Source organism: Talpa occidentalis, unplaced genomic scaffold (assembly GCF_014898055.3).
Source record: "Talpa occidentalis isolate TD23 unplaced genomic scaffold, MPIMG_talOcc4v2.1 talOcc4.6, whole genome shotgun sequence".
NCBI lineage: Eukaryota > Metazoa > Chordata > Mammalia > Eulipotyphla > Talpidae > Talpa > Talpa occidentalis.
In genome coordinates, this window is record NW_023604972.1 from 52,993,599 (window position 1) to 53,018,677 (window position 25,079).

Genomic DNA, 25,079 nt, shown 5'->3' on the forward strand with positions numbered 1-25,079 from the left:
TTCTTTCTTTCTTTCTTTATTTGTTTGTTTGTTTGTTTATACATGCACTGGGTACAGTCAGAAGCGCGGGAGGGTGAGAGAATTCACCAGAGCCAGAGCGGGGAGAGAGCAGGCAGAAGGACCGAAGTACACTGCTGAGGGGAGCAGCGGGCGGCAGGAGAGGTCTGCGCGCCATGCGGGACCCTCCTCCGGTGGCCGGGAAGCAGCCGGGGATCGAACAGGCGCCGCAGAGGCCGCGGGCAGCTTCGCAACCCAGCGCTCAACCGCTGCACCACCGGGGAGGCCCTCAAATGCTTCTTTACCATACTCATTCGAAGAAATTAGTATTTTGTAAGTTCATATTCTCACCTATAACATGCACAATTTGATGATTAAGCAACCACCGCAACGAGTCATCTTCCTGGTTACTTATGTGGATCTTTTGAAAGTTTCTACTCACAGAAAAAAGTAACATTACAACTAGTTTCCCTGAATCTACTAAAAGTCATGACAACATCATATTTATAAGATAATTCCATGGATCTAATTTGTTTTGTACTTTTGAGTTATGTCAGATATTGATATTGTTCCTATTTTGCAGATAATTAAGTGAAATATTATTCACAAAGCACAATGGGAAATTCTCTTATTTTGAGAGGTAAGCTATATTTATAACTATCTGAACATGGTAAGTATAGCTGAATTGATACTGTTTAAATAGGCAAATATTTTATAATATTCAGAAAAGTTACTTAATGAATTTCCCACCTAATTTTAATCAACAATAAATAGATATTGAATATCTTTCTATCATGTATCCTAATCTAGTCAATGCAATCTCTTGTTTTGGCATATATTATAGATGTTCCCTAATCCTTGCCACTCATCTTTTAAATGTGTTCTGTTAGTTCAAGGGTCATTCAATCAGACTGTAGATGGAATAGCTCAAATTCATCATTAAGATGGAAAAAGTTGCTAAAAGCATCGTGAATCAATAGAGTGCTTATAAAAATAAGCACATAAAAGGGGGGACTTGCAATAAGCCATTTTTTCCAAAGTATTTAGAGACTATTATATGAAAAAGATTCCACAGTGATTACTCTACTAATGTGACTTCACAAGGCATTATTATCCGTAATAATTTTTTGAGCATTTAAACAAATTCAGATCATTTTGCTTGGTTTTGGCTTTGTTGGTTTGTTGTATTTGGTTTGGTTTTTGCAAGAGTTCTGGTCTACCCACAGTAATTCTATCTACTAGTATTCAATAGGAGTAAGAAGCCAAAGATGTAAATTGTGTTTCATAGTAAAAAATAAAAACAAAAGCAAACTTCTCATTCTATACTTGCACTAATGCATCCAGGGAGTGCTTCGATTAACTACTTCAGGAATGGTTCTATTTGTCTTATCACATTATGAATGCCCTTCAAGAGATACACTCAGGACATACGTTAATTCTCACTCCCCAAGATCTCTAACAATTAGGAGGCTACTAAGTCACATCTATTTTTTTTTTGTCACTTTAAACATTTTTTGGGAGTAAACAAGGTACCAAGGTAAAATAGCTGCAGTATCAAGTGTTGTGCCACAGAATAGCCCACTAGGAAAAATGCTGTAACAAACTTAGTTTGCTGCAATTCAGTGTTACTATGGAATATTGTCTATCCCTGTCCACCTTCAGAAAAGAACACACTCATATTTTTTAAAAGTCACAAGGAAAGAAATTCTAGACTTCAGTTTTTGATTTATTTCCTTCAGATTATCAAACGCTTAATTTGACTTGACTGATTGGCCATCACTAGGCAATCTCACTATCCCCATATCACTCACATGTCAAAGGAAAGTGATAACATAAGAGTATGTGAACACTCAAGATTCTGCTGAATATGCCTGACAGTTTAAGTACAAAGCTGCTTATCTGCATAAGACTTTGTTGCTATAAATCAATAAAGAATATTCACCATAAGTAATTTTTATAATAAACATATATATCCTATGTATGCATGTATGCTACATCCATAAAGATGGTATATATAATCATTTAAGATAAACTAATCCATTGGATTAATGCATGTTTACATATATGATACTTATATAATATATGCACATATAGGGTATGTATCCAATTTAAGATAAGCTACAATAATAAATTATTTCCAAGGCATATTGTAGCTACAATTATTTAAATTCTGACTAAATGTCATTCTCTAGCTCCAACTGAATTTTTTGAAAAGTTTTAGTTAACCTAAAGTGTATCAGCTTCTAAATATTTTATTTTCTAGTCAGGTTTTTTTATATTAAGCCATTCTAAATTGAGGCTATTGCCAGTATTAAGTTTATAGCTTTGATATAAATATCCTGCAAAAGATCACCTTGAAAAATTGCATTGGGTCTGGTTGCAAGTTGATTACATGTAGATTTTGAAGACAATAAGCCCAAAAAGGAAAGAATATAGGTTCTTATCATTTAAAACCATATAATCAGTTCTTTTCCAACAAAGAGCAGAGGAACCTTGGTAAGTCTTCTCTGCTAAACTTGATTGTTGAATTTTGCCACTTTTGCTGTCAGTATGAATCATCTTTGGAGAAAGAAAAATAGAAATGTTTCTTGACTGGGTAAGCAACAGCAGGAAGAAAGTGAGAGAATAAACACCTTACTGTTAATTTCTTCCTGTTTCCCCCTCCCACTCCCCCCGCCCCGGAGCTGTTGGTAAAAACAGCACAAATGAGACCCTCATTTGATACTGGAAAAAAATTCTGAAATAACTTGTTCACCTGGCTCCTTACCACTGTTAATAATTCATTTTACAAATTAAAATTCCTCACCTAGGAAGTTATATAAGACTTCTCTGCTCACCGGGAGCATTATAATTCTTAATGTTTCTGTTTCAAGGGATAATTTTTATTTTTTTTCCTCAGAGATAAAGAAAATTTTCATTTATTCTAAAATATCTCACATTAGATTTTATTATTGGTTCCCAAAAATGACACTGTTCGTCTATCACCTATGATGAATGAAAAACTGGCATAGTAGCGGTCAATTCATTTTGAAAGTATTTTAGCATTACCTTTCTTTCTCCTTATAATTAAGTAAGCCATAAATCAATCCAACGTAACTTGAACAGCAGAAATAGAAATTTGCTTCAAATAAGTAAAGGGGATGGTGATTCTATGACTTAAGTACCAGTATCTCTTTATACTTGAAGAACAAAATCCTTCTAAAACACACACACACACACAACTTTATATTAACACATGAAAAGCAATTATGATAAATATCCCTTTTGGAATTGTTCCTGCATGTTTTATTCCTGACCCAAAGAACATAAAATAAAATAAATGAATCACTGGTCTCAAATTGTTTCCCTGTCTCTTCCCTCCAGGATTCTCTTCCAGACACTCCCATTTTCCAATTTCTCCCACTGTATACTCAGTATTGTATGGGATATTGAAAATACCCAAATAGGGGTTTTCATGAACAGACCAAAGTTTTGAGTATTTCTGGTGTATGTATTTGGAGTGGATGTGTGTTTGGTGTGGGAATAGTATGAACTTGCGGTTAATACGAAGCAAAATAAAGGAAATTAAAGGTAGGTACATAGGACAAATTAGTATGATGCTAGACATGCCAAAAAATAGCATATTACAGACCCCAGTTATGACAAATAAAGGTATCAAAGAGCCAGGCTGAAGAAAAGGGGCAAGGAAGGGACAACTACAGAAAGGTGGGTGCTGGACCTGCGGTGTCTGTGCACACCGCAGAGTGGCAAGCTGGGAAGTGGTGGGTGGACTATGTCATCCTCTCTGCCCTGCATCTTGGGCTCTACTAATGCTATTTCCTTCAGCTACAAATCAAAAGAATAAGAATAATCCCAGTAAACTCCAAGGCAAACATTTTGGGATTCAGTTGTCCCTTGACTGACACATTTGCCAATAGATTTGTAATAAAACTAGATTGAAACTTTTATTCAAGTGTATTTTATTTATTGAAATTTATCAGATATTATACTAGGACTTACAAGAATTTCCATCCTGTACCGAGAAATGAGACTCAGAGTGCCCTATAAAACATGCTGGAAAATACTTATTAGTGGATTTTCAAATCTTTCTGACAATCTGTTAACTTCTTGAGCAAAATGCTGACTTTTATCTGTTTTTGATTCATGAAAGGTTTATTGGCCTTCTTTCAATCATTTTTGGTGGCAGTTTTCTTTGAAGTAAAATTAAACAATCCCAAAGAATAGACAAAGTTACCCTGAGCTCCTCCCTTTGACAATATGCATACCTTTGTAAGATTTACTGCAATGATGTTAATAGTAGAATCTTTACCATGTGGATTAGGACTGCCACCACAACAAATCACCACAAACTTAGCTATTTAAACAACACAATCTTATTTTCTTACCATTGTGTGTGTCAAATAACCTACATGAGTCTCACTGCACTAAAGTCAAGATGTCCACAGCAGATGAGTTCCTTCCTAAAGTACTAGAGAAGAGTCTGTCTCCTGCTCACTCAACTTTGTTGAGAGATTTCAATTCATTATGGTTGTATGACCAAGATCTCCATTTTCTTGCTGATTGTCAGTTGAGAGCCATTGCCAGTTTCTGGAAGCCAGCTCAATCTTAGGCTCTTAGCCCCTTCTGTTTTCAAAACCAACAAGCTGGCAAGTCTCTCTCCTGATCTGAATATCTGTCTCTTCTCTCTCATTGCATATCTCTGACCCCCTCTTCTTCATTTGCTTTCCACTTTTAAGGACTCCTGTGATTAGACTGGTCCCACCTGAATATTCTAGGATAATCTCCTCACTTTGAGACCCTTAATGTAAAGAATAGAATTAGATGGTTAGTGGTGAATTTAATGTAGTAAGGGTGCCTTGGTGGTGGGAGTGATGTGGTGACTGTATCTGAAGGGTGCAATCCCACACCTCTGAATCATATACAATGTTGTATACTAATGTCACTTCAATTAAAAAAATAGATAAATGAATAAATAAGATAAATATGAAGTCTTAAAAGCAAATAATTAAATGAAAATGAAGTAAACCAGATTATAAAATCATTTTATGAAATGTAAAATGAAGGTGAAAAGATAACTAACACTATCATATTGCTTTTACTAAAATAATACTACATCAAAAAGTTAAAAAGTTTTAAAATAAAATCTGCTTAAAATAATGTTTATCTCATGTCTTAAAAATGTTGCATTTCTAAGTAGACATTAATGTAGCAGTAACCTGTATGACAAATAAATATATTGGTTCAAGTAAATATCCTTTAAAAAATATATATATATATATTTATAATGCATGTCCTAAGTTTTTATTTATAAGCTTAAGCTATCACATTGAAAATTATTATACTAAAAAGTTTATACTAAATACACTTGGTTGCAAAAGATCTATCAATATATCATCACATTTGCAACAGTTTTATAATTGGTAAATTGGGTCTGAATTTATTATCAATTTCAATTTGTCACTCAAAAACATAACAAAAGAATAATTACTAAGAAACCCAAAATACCACTTTTTCTATAAGCAACCTACTTTTGAGCATTGAACTTTAAAAGTCACAGGAACATTTGAGATAGGAGATTAGAGTATAAGAGATTTTACTTGCTGTTTATATTAATATATTATCCCTTTATCTCTTGCTGTGAAAACATTCCCCACAAAATTTTCTAAACAGGAACAGGCAGAAAACCTGTGGTACTTGACTTCTCTGTGGTTGCTGTGTAGTGGATACTTTTTGTGACTTAGTTGTAAGCAAGTCTTACATATTGTTAGTAAATGCATGATGAATTATGAATTAAGCTTCATAATTTTGTTTTTCTTTGGTAGAATGCAACATCCACCCAAGTCACACTGTTTATTCATGTGTGTGGGTAGTGGACACACATGCTATGTTCACATCAAAAATATAAATGAAATCCAATCCACTTACCAAACTATTCCCTGAGCCCCAGAGCCAATAGGCTTTAGATTCTGGTAGCGCTTGAGAACTGTGAAGGTTGAATCTCCCACTTCCACACTGTAGAATTGGTTGTCAACTTTGCTTTTGCTCATGTTGTAATGTTTGGCAATATATGACACATCCACTTGTTTATCAAATCCCTGTGAAAAAGAACAACAAAAACATGACACCAGTGAACAGAGAGATGAGATATAGAGAGGCTGGCCCTTTTAATGATTGCTAACACTTAACCACCCAGCAGCACTATGTAAGCCTGTATTTTCACAAAAGAAAAAATATATATTAGTCTGTGTAAAATAACCTGGAGTAAAAGAGCTCAGAAAAAAAATGCAAACAAAAATTTGCTTTCAATGTTAAAACTATTGATAATAGTTTTAGAGCTGTAAAACCTTTCTTGAAATGTTACTTTAAAACCACTTAATTATTTATGGAGAGAACATCTGAATGTAAACTGGTCCCAGAAACTATGCTAGATTCTTCAGAGAAATCCCTGATCAACCACTATCACCATATAAAGAAGGATAAAAGAGTGCATCCAAATCCCTTTACTAGAAAGAACTGAAATACAAAATAAAGTATAGTTTTAATTTTTAATTAGGTAAATTTGATAAATTGTGTTTTCAGTTGTTCTCAATATACCAAAAATACTATTATCCTGTATTAAACATTGAACAAATTTAGTTCAAATTAACATTATTCTAAAATGCCATATGACAACCTATTCTCTGGAGGTCTAGATTTTGAGCCTTCTAAACTCAAGATAACTGCATCTTGTGTTTATCTTGAAGAGAATGTTCTATTCATTCTGTCTAGCAATTGAAAAGTCTGTCCTTGAAATTTTTAATCATGCTTCATGAATATATAATGTAAATCCACTACATCTCCATGATTATTTACCCATGTTTATAGTGCAATTAATTACATTACATGCTATGGACTTTATAGCTAGAATGGGCTCTATTTCTGTAATTCCATATTGTCTAGTCTGTCCCCGTGGTACACACCAAAGGATACCTGCCCAGTAGTGATCCCTTCTTCTTACTGACTTTTTTCTGATTTTGAATTCTCACATGTACTTTGGATTCCTCCCTAATTCTAGCAATTGAAACTTGAATTATCTAAACCAGTTGTTCTCATTAGGAGATGGGAACTTGGGAGATTCGTGGCCATATGTTGTGGCCACAATGGTTGGAGATGTGGATTTATTTAGATGGTTGATCAGATAATGTTGTAATGAGTGAGACATCTGCAAACAATGAATAATTTCTCATATACCTCAAAACTCTTGAGGTATGCCAAAGCTTTAATTATTAAGAACCTGACTTTAATGTCATAAGCACAAAATCTAAACTTAAGGATCTCTGTATTACTCTAACAGACACTGACTTCTTAAAATGTAATTTTCTTATAATTTGAAAGCATATTTAAACCTTCTTAAGCTTGAAACGTCTGGTTGGTCATATAGCCATTTTCTTTGCAAAGTTTTGACATTTCATTTCTAAGTAAAAAAAAAAAAAAAAATGAAATAGACGCAGGAACAAATTTGCTCCTGAACAGGGAGTCAGGCAAGTTCCTGTAATGAAAAAAATCAGATGCAATGCAGATTTCATAGTTATTGATGGCAAAACCTGGGATTCCAGTAAAAGGGCCTTAAGACCCCAGACAAAACTCAAAGCAGAATCCATGTGATAGGCACCAGTCTGGTGTTAGAGAAATGGTGACAATCCAGTACAAATATACACAAACCACAAAGCATAAATTGGACTGTAGACAAGGAATCTAGGTTGTCTGGACAGAAGACTGAAAATTCAGGTAAATTATAAACAAAATAACAAGCAGTATGAAATCCAGAGGGCAGTCTTTACAGCATAGAATAGAAATTAAATAAGATACTCAGAAACAGGGCACTGGAAAACATATTCAAGAAAACTACAACAGAATTTGGCTTTTAGACAATGGGTATAGACAACAGAAGAAATAATATAACTGCATTAAACAGACATTAATTTCAACCATTGATCAGGAACAGATCGCCACACCACAGCCCATTTCTATTCTAGACATTATTGGCTTATCAACAGGCTAATTCTACTAAAGATCTTTAATTTTTCTTGACTTGAAAAGGTGAAAGAAGTAACTGGAACTATATTAACAAATGAATTCATCAGCCAATGTTAATTTGTAATAAATGAAGTCATGCCATTTGTCATGTACTGATTCTTTTTTCATCCTTTAATATTCTGGTTTCTGACCACCACCAAATCTTTAGCACACACTGACCTAATCAAACCTAGATAGTATACTTTCCTGTCCCCTACTTATTCTCTTCACCTTCGAAATGTCACTTATTTCAACTGCTCTGTGTGTGTGGACTAGCATAGGTAATGAACTTCATGTTACAGATGCCTGTTTTAGTTCTACTTCAACCTACTACTTCAGACAAGGTTGTGGCTTTTCTAGCTATGGTTTCAGTCTTCATATTACACTTGAATCTTCCATATTGGCCCTCCCCTTCCAGCCTGTCAGTACATTTTCAAATAAACCAAGGGAGTTTAACAATTCATGCCACTTCTCTTTTAGGTTTACCCTAGGAGATATTCAGCACAGCATTTAAATCAATTAATCCAACAAACATTGATCACATACATATTGTACTAGATATTGGGTTTGGCACTAAAGATACAACAAAAACATAAGGTACCTGTCTAGATGGAGGCAATTAATTATGAACCAAATTTTCTATGGCAGAATTAAGAAAAGATACTGGCAGCAAAGTAGTAACCAATTGTTTGCATTCATTCATTATTAAATTCATTTTGCTACAATGTATAAAAAATCTACATGCCAAGTCACAAATATAAAATTGGTAATGTTCTACAGATGTGTATTCCTGTCTCATTGGTCCATTACAGTGCCCGTACATTATAGTGTTCTGTCAATTAGCTTATGAAAATAAACATTCCTTTACCTATTTATTAAATTTTTCCTAAAACATTTGGGAGACATGTATGAAATTCACAAGTATTCATAAATGCACATCAAAATGGCAAGTCTTTTTCCAGAGTAGAAATTAAGAGTTTTGATTAAAAGTTAATTATAAAGAAACAATTTTGTATTTAAAAACCATAAATCACCATGGTAATATCTTTCGGATATCAATACAGTTCCTTAATAATTTTAGGTTTAGAATAGTCTATTCTATTGATTAAATTATTTCTAAAAAATAACTCATTCCTCCACTGAATATTAACCTTATATTTAAATGGCTCAAACAATTATATCTATGTGGATATAGTAGAATTCTCTTTGCAAAAATTCAAAGCAAACTCACTTCCTCTCTGTCTCTCAGTTGCTAAAATTTGTAAAGCTAAATTAAAAGACTTGATTGCTTCTGGCAGTTTGGTAGGCAGAGAGAAAATGTGAATATAATCAGTTCTGTAAAAAATACTGCATTGTATGCAGACCTGTAAGAAAGGGTCTCATGCAATAAGTCCCTGTCATCAGTTTCATCCCTACCCTACAGTTACGGAATTTGCAAAAGAATATTTCCCACAGTTCTTATTTTATTCTGAAGGTGTCCAAACCCTTGATTGTATTTTTCTCAAATTTAAAAACCAACATTCCACAAGCATTCTCTCCCCATTTTCATTTGTGCATGTCTGTGCTGTGTTACTGCCAGTGCCTAAGCCAAAAACATTGAGATTTAGGAATTTTAGGAGCTATCCCACTCTGTCTCTGGTAAATCCTCTCACCTCCTCTCCCCCCACCAGCTGTGGCCTACACCCCAGCTCTGTAGCAGAAATAGATTTTTTTAATTAATTTATTTATTTATACATGCACTGGGTACACTCAGAAGCGCAGGAGGGTGAGAGAATCCACCAGAGCCAGAGCCGGGAACAGAAAAGGCAGACTGACGAAATACACTGCTGAGGGGAGCAGCAGGCGGCAGGAGAGGTCTGTGTGCCATGTGGGACACTTGCTGGCAGCTGGGGATCAAACCGGTGCTGCAGAGGCTGTGGGCAGCTTTGCAGCCCAGCACTCAACCGCAGTGCCACCAGGGGAGGTCCATAAATAGATCTTTTTAAAAAATGAATTTTAGGAGCTACACTTTCATATTTTCTTGTTATTTTTTGTTTAAATATTTATTTATTCATGCATACATGAGCCAGGGTACAGGCCAGATGTGCGGGAAGGTGAGTGGATTCACCAGAGACAGAGTGGGGAAAAGAACAGGCAGACTGACCGAAACACACTGCTGAGGGAAGCAGCGGGAGACAGGAGAGGTCTTCCGCACCATGTGGGTGTCTCCCTATCTGGCCAATCAAACCTGCGCTGAAGAATCTGCAGACAGTTTCACAGCGCTGCACTCAACCGCCTGTGCCACAAGGGAGGCCCCCATACTTTCTTGTTAATGATATAGAAGAAAATAACACCAAGTCTGAGTTAGTTCTGAACTTAATATGTGTGGAATCTTGAGCAAGTCATTTTATTCTTTTTTTTTTATTTATACAAGAACTGGGGTACAGGCCAGAGATGCAGGAAGGAGAGAGAATTCACCAGAGATAGAGCGGAGTGCAGAACAGGCAGAAGAATTGAAAACACTGCTGGGGGGAGCAGTGGGTGAGACAGGAGAGGTCTGCAGCGCCATGTGGGTTTCTCCCTGGCCAGCTGAGAAGTGAACCTGTGCTGGAGAGGCTATGGACAGCTTCACAGCGCTGTGCTCAACCCACTGCACCACCAGGGAGACCCAAGTCATTTTATTCTTTCATTCATTTATTATTTATACTCTGTGGTTCCCAAAAGGATTTGTGATGTTACCATAGACAATATCGGAACAATGAAATCATCAAATCCAGTTTTAAGAACAAGTGGCAAATAAAGTAGGGTGGGAGTAGACAGTTTTACCAGAAGACTTAAATTATGAGTATTTACTGCCTTGAGCATTGTCATGCTTCCAGAGGACATAATAATACAACACATCACAGTGATTCATTAATTTCTTAAAATAATGCCAGTTCATAGAAAAGGTACAATTTCTATAACTTTTAACATGAAAAATATATATTCAATAATTATTTCTGTAATAAAACTGGAATCCAACAATGTTGTAAATATATTTTTAAATCAAAGTCACAGAAAAATATTTCTTATAATATATATAAACTCAATAAGACTATGAAAAAGATGAATTAGCATTAATTGCTTACCTTTCAGATTACCTTTATTTACTATATTTAACCCTCCCAAGAGATGAGCAAAGTGACATACATGCAGAGCTGTTAATTGACTCCAAGTCTTAAGGCTATTAATTAGTGGTGCCAATTAATATAAATTGAGGTTTGTCCAATTCTAAAATAAGTGTTCTTTGGTTTTTAAATATTTATTAGTTAAGGTAAAACAATTTAGAGCGGCACTGTAGTTTTCTCATGACAATGTGAACTACAGGAATAGAGCTTTAGAAACCAAGAGAAAAGAATGAATAACATGTCTTCCTCTATAACTACTTATCAGTTGGCTAAGTCTAGAGTTTGAAACTAAGTATGCATTAAACAATTCAGAGCTGAAGTACAGAATCTTGTGTTTGAGATAGAAAGCTGGAGATCTAGGGCCTGTCTGGAGGCGCAGCAGTTAGTCTCAGCACTATCAAGCTATTGCCAGCTACTGAGGCATGAGTTCAATGCCGGCCATGGAGCTGACCCACATGAAGAAGCAGACCTCTCCTGTCTCACCCACTGCTCCCCTCAGCAGTGTATTTTAGTAGATCCACCTGTTCTGCTCCCCACTCTGTCTCTGGTGAGTCCTCTCACCCCCTGCAACTCTAGCCTATACCCCAGTTCTTTTATGCACAAATAAAATAAAAAAAATAAAACTTAAAGAAAGTTAGAGATCTGGAGCCACTAGAAATTTAAATGTCTTGATTACATTCATTTTTAAACATTTACTGAGCTCCTACAATACACCAGGCCCTACTGAACCAGCTATGGCTATCACATTGACCTACTGATGCAGCAAAAATATTTCTCTCTCTCTGTCCCACCAGTCCAGATTTCTTATTTCCTTTATTTTTCCTGTAGGCTTAATAAATCCTGCTTTTTTACATTCCAAAAGAAAAGAGCTTACTAAAAAGATAACATTTGAATTGCTGACCATCAGATGATGGCGAAAGCAAGCTGGTGCCAAGCAGAAACTCCAGATGTTTGTGTCACAAGAATGGACATGCCCACTCTCCCCTTCTACTCCCCTGTAACTCTACATAAATACCCCAGCACTCTGCCAAAGAGCAGGCCAGTGGTCTTCCAGACACTAGTCTGCTGCCCTCCTCAATTTGTTGACAAATTAAACTACTTCTCAAATTCTGTTTTCTATTATTGGCCAAGCATTCCAGTATCACTATATCAATAGGACAGCAAAAATTTAACTACAAATTGCATCTCCAGAAAATTTTCTTGTCAATCTGTTGGATAGTCTTTCAGTACTGTCATTTGGATACGAAAAAGTATCTGTCAAGAGTGGTGATTATGTTTTTGGCACAAAATACATTGAGCTATTTATTCCTTCTCATAGTTATGACCAACAGATTGCATTGCTTCATGATGCTACACCAAGATTGTTATATAAAGTTAGCAGAAACAATGTCTGCTATTCTGCTTGTTATAGAAGAAAGGCATGTGTTCAATCCATTTTAAATCTGAGCCAAATTATTTGCATATGAGTTGTAAAGGGGGCTATTTAAGGCAATACTGTTTAATGACATTTAGGATTATAATTTTTTCTGTCAGGAACATGTTTTACCCACTTTGTTTCTTGATATGTCACTATATAAAGAAGATTAAAGCCTGGAATCTATCTCACTTTTGCATTTGTTTGCCCAAAATTGGCTACTCTGAAGAATTAATGGCTTAAAACAAATTGATAATGCAATAAAAACTTAGATTATGTTTAATAATTACTTACAGTTACATGGAAAAGCACATAACAGTAATCAATGAAGCAGGCATGGCTTCTGTTTGCCTGTTCTTTATATAGGAAGGAATAATCAAGTACTGTTTGAATACCTACTAGGCACATTTTTCCATAGGACTTAGCATTCAAATTTTGCAGTTGAGAAATCCTAAACTAAGAACTTCAGTCAAAGATAAAATTTCAGCTTTTTCTCTAAGAATCCTGCCTGTCTTGCCCATGCTGGGCGCCTTCTAGCCTGCAGTTCCAGCCCAGAGGGGAGCAGCACCCACCGCTGGGGCAGACCAGGCGTGCAGGGGAGCGCATCGCCGGCACCGGCATTTTGCAGCAGGGACCCTTCTTGCTGGAGACTGTGTGAACCCAGCAGAAGGCTCACCGAGGACACAGAGGTTAAGCTGGGAGGTTTGCCCACACCGGGCACCTTCTAGCCTGCAGTTCCAGCCCAGAGGGGAGCAGCACCCACCGCTGGGGCAGACCGGGCGTGCAGGGGAGCGCGTCCCCAGCTCTGGCATTTTGCAGCAGGGACCCTTCTTGCTGGAGACTGTGTGAACCCAGCAGAAGGCTCACCGAGGAGACAGAGCAGGGACCTGTCTTTGCTGGAGACTTGTGAACCCAGCAGAAGTTCCCCAGAGGAGCCAGTGGTGAGCTGGGAAGGTCGCCCAAGATGCCGGCCAGTACCAGCAACACAGTGTCACAAGGAATACGGCAAATTAGAAAACAGGCAGTAGGGAGTAGAAAAACAACATGCAACCCAGCAACTCCTCAGCAAAATAGCACACCACAAAAAGAAAACCATCTACCAGATTGCAACGACAGTAACTTGGAAGAACTTCTGAGCCTTCCAGATAGAGAATTTAAAATTGCTGTGATTAAAAAACTGACAGAAGTCATAAAGGAAAACAATGATAAGGGGAAAATAATTAATGACCAGAAGAATGAAATTGAGTCCCTAAAGAGGGAAGTAAAAGAAATGCAGGAGATCAAAGAATTAATGGAGACGCTAAAGAACTCTGGGAAAAGCAGTGAAAGCAGAATAGATGAAATGGAAGAACGAATAAGTACTCTTGAAGACACAGAAATAAAAAGAACTAAAACAGAAAAGGAAGTAGAAGTACGAAGGAAAAAGACCGAAGAAAGACTTCGGGAACTATCTGACTCCATGAGGAAAGGAAATATAAGAGTTATAGGAATCCAGAAGGAGAGGAGAGATGTAGGAACAGAGAAAATATTCATGGATATAATTGAAGAGAACTTCCCAAATGCTAAGAAGGATCTGAAAATTGATATACAAGAAGCAAGAAGAACACCAAACTTCCATGACGAAAGGAAAAATACAGCAAGACACATAATAGTAAAGCTCCCAAGAATCCAAGACAAAGAAAAAATAATGAAACTAACAAGAGGGAAGAAACAGATAACATTCAAAGGGAAACCAATCAGACTGACATCAGACTTCTCTGAAGAGACACTACGAGCAAGGAGAGAGTGGAGGGACATAGTCAACAGACTCCAAGAAAACAGATGCCAACCAAGAATACTCTATCCCGCAAAGCTCTCCTTCCTCTTTGAAGAAAGAATATGGACCTTCCCAGACAAACAGAAACTCCGGAATTTCATTGCGACTAAACCCCCACTCCAAAAAATACTACAAGGAGTCCTAAAGCCAGAACCTCAGAGGGACGAATAACAACAAAAGAAGGCCAAAGAAAGTTATTAAAATAATAAATAAATAAAATCAAAGGAAAGACAAACACAATGGCAAATACAGATGCTAACATATCAATACTAACTCTAAATGTAAATGGACTAAACTCTCCAATAAAAAGACACAGAGTTGCAGGCTGGATTAAGAAACAAAACCCAACCTTTTGCTGTCTCCAGGAAACACATTTAGCTGCAAAAGATAAAAATAGACTCAAAGTTAAAGGATGGAAAACAATTCTACAAGCAAATGGACCAAAAAAGAAGGCAGGAACAGCTATACTCATATCAGATAAAACAGATTTCAAACTTAAAAAGATAAAAAGAGACCCCAGTGGTCATTACATTATGATCAAGGGGATAATACGTCAAGAAGAAATAACACTCATTAACATATATTCACCAAACGAAGGAGCACCAAAATATATCAGACAACTATTGGCATCTCTGAAAACAGACATCAGAGAAAACACATACGTAGTGGGAGAATTCAACACACCACTATCAACAATGGATAGATCAACAAGACAAAAAATAAGTAAAGACACTAAAGCTCTAAATAAGGATCTAGAGTGCTTAGGCTTAACAGACATATATAGAACACTAAACCCAAAAAAATCTGAGTATACATTTTTCTCAAGCGCACACGGATCATTCTCTAGGATCGATCATATACTGGGGCACAAGACAAACATCAACAGATACACCAAGATTGAAATCATACCAACCATCTTTTCTGACCATGAAGGCATCAAACTAGAAATAAACCATAAAGAGAAGGCAAGGTATTCTCCTACCTCGTGGAGATTGAAACCCACACTACTGGAAGTCCACTGGACTAACGAGGAGATAAAAGAAGAAATTACAAAATTCTTTGAATTGAATGACAAGGAGGACACCAATTTCCTAAATGTATGGGATGCAGCAAAAGCAGTAATAAGAGGAAAATATATAGCAATAGATGCTCACATCAAGAAACAAGAAAGAACTCAAAGAAACAACCTAATCTCGAAACTCAAAGATCTAGAAAAAGAACAACAAAAAAGCCCCAAAACCAGTAGAAGAAAAGAAATAATAAAAACCAAAGCAGAAATAAATGAAATCGAAACTAAAAAAACAATCCAAAAGATCAATGAAACCAAGAGCTGGTTCTTCGAAAAAATAAATAAAATAGATAAACCCCTTGCCAGGCTCACAAGGGCAAAAAGGGAGAAAGCACAAATAAATAGGATAATAAATGAAAGAGGAGAAATCACAACGGACACAGCAGAAATCAAAAGAATTATTAATAACTACTATGAACAGTTATATGGAAACAAGTTTAACAATCTAGAGGAGATGGACAAATTCCTACAACTCTACAATCACCCAAAGCTAGATAAAGAAGAAATAGAACACCTAAACAGACCAATTACAAGCAGCAAAATTGAAATGGTAATCAAAAACCTCCCCAAAAACAAAAGCCCAGGACCTGATGGATTTAAAAATGAATTCTACCAAACATTCAGAGACGAATTGGTACCTATCCTTCACAAACTCTTCCAAAAAATTGAGAAGGAAGGTATAATACCTAACACGTTCTATGAAGCCAACATTACACTAATACCAAAACCGAACAAGGACAACACAAAAAAAGAAAACTATAGGCCAATCTCCCTAATGAACACTGATGCAAAAATCCTCAATAAAATTTTAGCTATCAGAATCCAACAGTGTATCCATAAGGTAATTCACCACGACCAAGTAGGATTCATTCCAGGGACACAAGGATGGTTTAACATCCGAAAATCAATAAACGCTATCCAACACATCAACAAAAAGAAATATAAAAACCATATGATAATATCAGCTTTCGACAAAGTGCAACACCCATTCATGATAAAAGCCCTTGAAATTCTTGGGATACAAGGAATGTACCTCAACATCATAAAGGCCGTATATGACAAGCCAACAGCCGGTATCATTCTCAATGGTGAAAAGCTGAAAGCAATTCCATTAAGATCTGGAACAAGACAAGGATGTCCACTTTCACCACTGCTTTTCAATATAATACTGGAAGTCCTAGCCAGAGCAATAAGACAAGAGAAAGACATCCAAGGAATCCAAATAGGAAAAGAAGAAGTCAAACTATCACTCTTTGCAGATGATATGATAATATACATAGAGAACCCCAAAAACTCCACAGAAAAACTAATTCAACTCATCAATCAGTTCAGTAAAGTGGCAGGATACAAAATCAACACGCAAAAGTCAGTAGCCTTCCTATATACAAACAATAAATCTGAAGAAGAAGAAATCAAAAAAACCATCCCTTTTATTATTGAAACAAAAAAAACCAAATATTTGGGAATAAATCTAACAAAAGATGTAAAGGACCTATACAAAGAAAACTATAAAACACTGTTAAAAGAAATAGAAGAAGACACAAAGAAATGGAAAGACATCCCCTGCTCATGGATTGGGAGAATAAACATTATTAAAATGGCCATCCTATCAAAAGCAATATACAGATTCAATGCTATTCCAATCAAAATTTCAATGTCATTCTTCAAAGAAATAGAACAATTATTGATGAAATTCATATGGAATCACAAAAAACCCCGAATAGCCAAAGCTCTCCTGAAAAAAAAAGAAGGGAATGGAGGCATCACACTCCCAGACTTCAAACTCTACTACAAAGCCATAATCATCAAAACTGCATGGTATTGGAACAAGAACAGACATACAGACCAATGGAATCGAATAGAAAATCCAGAAATAAACCCACAGATTTATGGTCAACTAATCTTTGACAAAGGAGCAAAGACTATGCATTGGAGCAAAGAAAGTTTGTTCAATAAATGGTGCTGGGAAAACTGGGTTGCTACATGCAAAAGAATGAAGCTTGACCACTACCTCACACCATATACAAAAATCAACTCAAAATGGATTAAAGAACTAGACATAAGACCTGAAACCATAAAATACATAGAAGGAAATATAGGCGAAACACTACGTGATTTGCATATCAAAGACATCTTTTCAGACACATCACCCAAAGCAGTGATAGTGAAGGCAAAGATCAACAGCTGGGACTACATCAAATTAAAGAGTTTCTGCACAGCAAAAGAGACAATAACAAAAACAAAGAGAAACCCCACCAACTGGGAGAACATTTTTGCACCCAACACTAATGATAAAGGACTGATCACAAAAATCTGCAAAGAGCTGATGAGACTCAACAACAACAAAGAAAATAATCCTGTCAAAAAATGGACAGAGGAACTAAAAAGAAACTTCTCTGAAGAGGAAATGCAAATGGCCAACAGGCATATGAAAAAATGTTCAACATCACTTGCAATCAGGGAAATGCAAATCAAAACTACCATGAGATACCATCTTACACCAGTGAGAATGGCACATATTAAAAAAACTAGCAACAACAAATGTTGGCGAGGTTGTGGAGAAAAAGGAACTCTTCTGCACTGTTGGTGGGAGTGCAAACTGGTCCAACCACTATGGAGAGATGTGTGGAGATTTCTGGACCTACTAAACATAGAGCTTCCACAGGATCCAGCAATTCCACTCCTAGGTATTTACCCAAAGAACACAGAAACATCAATTCCAAAGAACACCTGCACCCCTATGTTTATAGCAGCACTGTTTACAATAGCTAAGCTTTGGAAACAGCCCAAATGCCCAAAAATAGATGACTGGATCAAGAAGATGTGGTACATATATACCATGGAATATTACTCAGCATTCAAAAAAGATAAACACATGCAATTTGCAGCAACATGGATGACGCTGGAAGGGATCATGCTCAGTGAAATAAGCCAAAAAGAAAAAGAAAAATACCGGATGGTCTCACTCATAGCAGGGATCTAGAAAACTTAAATAAGGGACCAGGAAAATGAATAACTATAAGAAAGTGAAAATCAAAATCAACAAAAACTATGAACCAGAGACACTTTTTGGGGGGTGGGGGCGGGAGGGGAGGGATTGGGGTCAGAATGGGGGGATTGCAATTGTATGGGGAATATAAAAATAAAATTTATTAATTAAAAAAAAAAAAAAGAATCCTGTCTGTGAGGTCTTTCTTGGGCAAGATTTTTACACTCAATAGACTTAAAGTCCTTATTATAGATGGAGGCAACAATCTCTTTCTTTTGACTAATGGGAAGGTTAAGTGAAATAATCCATATAAATTTCTTAGCATTGTAGAAGCTTACAGGAAAATATCATCAAAGTTTACTATTATTTGACTAACATCATATACAATAGTGAAAAACTCATTCCTCTAACATCAGGTTACAAAGATGTTCATACTTACCAATGTTATTCAACATAGTATTAGAAATCCTATTCAGAGCAATTGAGCAAGAAAAAGAAATAAAAGGAAACTAAATTGGAAAAGAAGATGTAATAATATTACTAGTTGCAGATGACATTGTAAATACACAGAAAACCCTAAAAACTCCATTAAATTTATTAAAAATAATAAATCAGTACATTAAAGTAACAGTCTACAAAAATCAACATGCAAATATCAGTTGAATTCCTATATGAAAACCACAAACTACAGAGAAAAAAATCGAGAAAAAATCACATTTTCAATCACATCTGGAAATAAAAATACATAAGAATAAGCTTAGCAAAAAAGATGAAAGATTTATACAACAAAAACTAGAAGACACTGGTAAAAGAAATAGAGGACACAAAGAAATGGGAAGATATTTTGTGTCTACAGATAGGAAGAATTAATATTTTTAAAATAGCCCTCATACCCCCAAGCAATATGCAGAATCCTTATCAAAATTCCTGTGGTATTCTTCAAATCAATAAAAAAAAATTGCTGAAATTTGTATGGAACCACAAAAGACCCCAAACAGCCAAAACAATCCTGACCAAAAAAAAAGAAAAATGGAGATATTTACAGTCACAATTCTTCAAATTATAATACAAAGTTCCAGTAATCATAACAGTATCCTACTGGAATAAAAATAGATACATAGATCAATGGCATAGAATTGAGGGTCCAGACATAAACACTTATATAGACAGTTATTTTTTGCCAAAGGAACCCAGAATATATAATGGAGGAGGAAAAGTCTATTCAAGTGTTATTAAGAAACCTGAACAGGTACATGCAAAAGAATGAAACTAACCCACTATTTCACAACATACACAAAAATTAATTACAAATGGACCAAATACTTGCATATAAGACCTGAAACCATAAAATACAGAGAAGAAAATACAGCTTACAATACAGGCCGCAATGATGGCTTTGGGGATTCCCCTGCAGTGGTAAGGACAAGAAAGAAAAATTAATAAGCAGGACTACAACAAATTAAAAAGCTTTAGCACAGAAAAAATATCATTAAAATGAAAACACATATTAATAATGAGAGAAAATATTCCACATTACATATTAGGTAAGAGTCTAATAACCAGCTCTACAAAGAACTCACACAACTCAAAAAAAAAAAAAAGAAAGAAAGAAAATGAAAACAAAGCACCCAATCAAAAAATGGAGCTAAATAAACAGTTCTCCAAGATATACATATAGATGGCCAACAGGCACATGAAAAATTGTCCTATATTACTTATTATCAGGGATATCAAAACCACAGTCATATACTACCTCACTCCTGTGATAATGATCCATATAAAAAACAAACAAAAACAACAAACAGCAAATATTGGCAAGGGTTTGGAGAAATAAGGACCCTCCTACACTGTTAGTGGGAATAGAGACTGATCCAGCACCAATGAAAAAAAGTGTGATGTTTTCTCAAAATATTAAAAATAGATCTTCTCTATGACCCAGGAATTCTACTCCTAGATATCTATCTGAAAAGGGGTAAATAAAGTAGGGGTATGAGCAAGGAGGAAGCAGACACAGGGGTCTATGATAAAGGACTATGGGAGCTTGGATTTGGGCAGTAGTGTGGTGATATAACAAGTGAAGAGGTATGAACCTATCCCCCTACATCACATACAAAATTGTTTTAAACTAATATTACCTCAAGAAAGGTGGGGAAAAAAAGACGGGCCATGTGTTTAGAATGTTTTCCAAGTCTTAAATAATGTAACCCACAGACAATCCATGTACTAAAGCATGCATATGGAAATTTTAGAAAATGAAGAGAAGAGTGGTAGATATCACAACAGATGAAGAGGAAACTCAGAATTTGACTTCCTTAAATAATACATAGGAGAGGAAACCCTGTGTATTGAGGAGAAACTAATGTAAACATTTTTCTTTCTCCATTACATGAAAACTAAAATGGAAAGGATTATATCTCAAAACCATAGTCATTCATTTATAAAATATCAAGATCTTTAAATGTATCCCTTAAGTCATACATATATAAAGTCAGTGTCTAAATTTGGTGCTTTGGGTGTCAGATAATCTCACCAAGATCTAAAATAAAGTTTTTTTTTGTGGGACCCTTGCCGGTGGCTGGGGATCGAACTGGCGCTGCAGAGGCTGCAGGCAGCCTCGCAACCCAGTGCTAAACCACTGCACCACCAGGGGAGGCCCAGATATACACTTTTAACTAGAAAAAAATTCAAGATGTTCTATCTTGAATATCATATATAACGATGTACTATGTCAAAAAAAAAAACTAAGAGTTCAAAAAAATTGAACAGATTTGACAAAAAGAACTCCATAAAGAGATCGCTACTTTTGTCATATCCCTAGAAATATTTCAAACATTAAGTATCACAACCACCTTTTAGAATTTATATAAAAGTCCTTTTCTTGACCAATACTTGTAGGCTTCTTTGTATTTAATCATAGTACATATTTTGGTTCTTAAACTTATTTACTACTCACTTCAGCTAAAACTCTGTACAGCAATGGAAACTATCAAGGTCATAATGAGACTAAAGGAAGACTGTCTAGTGTAATGGTTGAGCTTTACAGACACAATTGGATTCTATTCTCTGATAATAAATGGTATTGTGAAGATCAAATTAGGTAAAATCTTAATAAAGTCCTCAAAGATAGTAAGCATTCAATGAACATTGGCAGCATAGAGTTATGTGTTTTTCTGACTCATTATTATTTAGTTCAGTTATCTTCAACTCAAAAGGCAATAGGTTTTCTTTATATTTATAGGCCTGGCTATTCTCTCCTGTGCTTTAGACTAGGAGGTATGCTTTTTTTGTTTGTTTGTTTTCTTTTGAGGTAATATTGTTTTCCATTGTTTATTTTTGTCAGTATAGTACCCTCTCCCTCTTTGGCTTGGGAGAACTATGGCAAATATACCCTTTCTGAGAATGAAGTAATCATTTCATCATTCAGCCTGTATTCCTGTTTTCTACAAGATACAGTAAATGTTTGTTGAATAAATGAAGGTAGAACCAGTAATAAGTCAATAAGTAGATATTTTCTTGCACATAAAATGTATGGTGGAACAAAAATGTTCATGTCCTAGTCTAAACGAAGCCCACTGACCTCAGTCTGTATTTCTAGAACTACTTAAACTGATAATGGTTGATTAACCCAAAGCTTCTATGCCTCAGACTTTCTGAAAATTAAGAAATCATTTCAAATGACTCATAGCCAACTCAAGCATGAGTAAATATTTAGAGAGAGCAGTATGTTGATAGCTTTTAGATGTTAGGTCAATACTGATTTGTGATTAAAAAATCACCAAGGGCCTCTCCTGGTGGCGCAGTGGTTGAGCACTGGGCTGCGAAGCTGCCCGCAGCCTCTGCAGCGCTGGTTCGATCCCCGGCGTCCTGGGAGGGTCCCACATGGCGCACAGAGCTCTCCTGCCACACCCGCTGCTCCCTTCAGCAGTGTATTTTCCAAGTTTGCCTGTTCTGTTCCCCACTCTGGCTCTGGTGAATTCTCTCACCCTCCCATGCTTCTGACTATACCCAGTGCTTGTATAAATAAATAAATCTTAAAAAAAAATCACCAAAACATAATTAAGTATATTACACATTTAAGATGCAAAGATGTTGAGAAAATGACTTCACTTTGAAAAACAAACAAATTTCTACTCAGGAGACTTTTTCTAAAACATTTTTATTTATCTTCATTCATTCAAAAGCATGTATCAAACATCTACTGTGTTAAGATAGAATGAGGGACTTGGAAATCAAGGATCAGAATGCCCTGGATCCTGCCCCTGAGTAGTTATCATTTAGGAGAGAATACACAAATCTGTACAACTCATCATAACGTGGAAAGTTCTGTAGGTGCCAGCAGTGTGTATGTTTATCACTCTGTGTTTATCTCCCTGGTTCTGACTGCAGAACTCTGACTCCTCTGCTCAGTACAGCAGAGTTCCAAAAAAATAGCACTTTTCACAGATTATTTTAATTCATAGAGTGAAATCTAGCAGCTCTGTTCTTCTTACTTTAATTGAGAAAAGAAGACCGAAAAAGTTTACCTACTTCTCAGGAGGATCGAGGGCAATATCAATTTCTTGTAGGTCTATGATCTTTGTAAAGAATTCAGACCAGTTGAAACTAAAAACTAACCATTACTGTTTAACAATATAAAGAAAGTTTTATCATCAGTTATAACAATAAATTTATTTTCTACCAAACATTGCTTGATTAGTTGGGTTTTCTTTGCATAAAATACCAATTAATAAAACTCCTTAAAAATTAATAATGCTCATGTTCTTCAAATAAAAGAATGCATAAAAGATGAATGACTTTTACACTGGCTACATGCTGAAATAATGCAATTTAATGTATAAATTAAATATCACATTAAAATTTTTTGAAAGAATTGAGTCAATGTCTTATTACAGGTATTTACCTATAATAAAATACACATATTTTCATATGTATAACTATCTGGGCAATTTTATTTCCTATATTTTCTGTCAATTCCTATTGAAAAACAGCAAAAATATCAAAATGTGCCATAATTTAAAATCCTCATACTAGGACTCAAAAGGTCTGGTTCTGGACACTCTGTTCACTAATTAATTGTTAACAAATATGTATATTGTCTGTGTGGCAAAAAAAATGAGAGCAAACTAACCTTGCTGGTGATCAAATTAAATATAATCACATACCAAGCATCCATGATTCATTCCCTGAAATGAGAAGCTTCCAAGGAATATAGTTTGAAAGTAAACCCCAGTAGATATATGCCCTCCTATATTTACTGCAGCACTATTTACAATATTACAGCTATGGAAACAACCTAAGTGCCCAAAAACAGATGAGTGGATTAAGAAAATATGTGGTGTATATATACAATTCAATACTAATCAATTAAAAAATCAGTTTTTTTTAAAGATTTATTTATTTATTTATGTAAGCACTGGGTACAGTCAGAAGTGCAGGAGGGTGAGAGACTTCACCAGAGCCAGAGTAGGGAGCAGAAGGACCGAAGTACACTGCTGAGGGGAGCAGTGGGCGCAGCAGGAGAGGTCTGCATACCATGTGGGACCGTTGCCGGCAGCTGGGGATCGAACCAGCGCTGCAGAGGCTGTGGGCAGCTTTACAGGCCAGCGCTCAACTGCTGCACCACCGGGGAGGCCCAAAATCAGTTATTTTTTAAAAAGATATCTTGCCATTGGCAACAACATAGATGGAACTGTGGGGGGGGGGGGCAGGGGTTTGTGATAACTGAAGTAAGTTAGAAGAAAGACAAATATCCAATTATTTCAATCATATATGGAATATAATGAAACAAAAAAAATAACAAAACTATACCAAAAGAAGCCCTAGAAATCAAACTGCAGAATTGAAGGTACCAAGGGGAAGGAAGATGGGGGTAGAAAGCAAAGGAGAGAGGAGACCCAATATACTATGGCAGAAAACTACAGGTGCTTTGGTGGTGGGAGTGGTGTGGTAACATATCTGAGGAGGTGTGAACATTACACCCCCAAACCTCAATAAAAGATGATATAATTTAAAAAAAAATAGTACTATCTTTAAAAGAAAGTAAAACACAATAGGTAATATTGCCTCTATACCACTTTCTTTAAATTGCTCAAGAAGTACAAGAAAGAAAAAGAAGTATCAAATTAAATTATACATGGAAAGTAAATAAAATACTCTCAGTCAAAACTAGAAAATACTTTGCTTGCTATATTTCAAGATTTTTTAAAGTTATAGAATATGCCTGCATATTTTCTAGGTACAGGAATCTCATAGTAAGCAAAATCAGTCATGAAGAAAGTTCATACTCTTTTCTTTATTCCTTTGCATGAAATGAATTTTTTAAAACTTTTTTAAAAGATTTATTTTTAGGGCCTCCCCTGGTGGCGCAGGCAGTTGAGCGCTGTGCTGTGAAGCTGTGAAGCTGTCCCCAGCCTCTGCAGCTCCGGTCCAACTTCGATCCCAGCCGACCAGCGAGGGTCCCACATGGTGCAGCAGACCTCTCCTGTCTCACCGGCTGCTTCCTTCAGCAGTATATTTCATCAGTCTGCCTGTTTTGTTCCCCTCTGTGTCTCTGGTGAATCCTTCACCTTCCCGAGCATCTGGCCTGTACCCCG

General features: G+C 36.0%; 1 protein-coding gene across 22 annotated transcripts in view; it reads right to left on the reverse strand.

Moving 5' to 3' along the window:
- The window catches only part of MAPK10 (mitogen-activated protein kinase 10), a 438,482-nt gene that overhangs the window by 122,868 nt on the left and 290,535 nt on the right, over positions 1 to 25,079 (reverse strand). For 21 of the 22 annotated variants that reach the window (XM_054688437.1, XM_054688436.1, XM_054688435.1 and 18 more), the window contains one exon: positions 5,923 to 6,092. In XM_054688437.1, the coding sequence (XP_054544412.1) occupies positions 5,923 to 6,092 (170 nt within the window). Of the gene's footprint in view, positions 1 to 5,922; positions 6,093 to 19,860; positions 19,891 to 25,079 lie in introns of those variants that run through there. The other variant, XM_037530743.1, reaches the window with a different exon arrangement.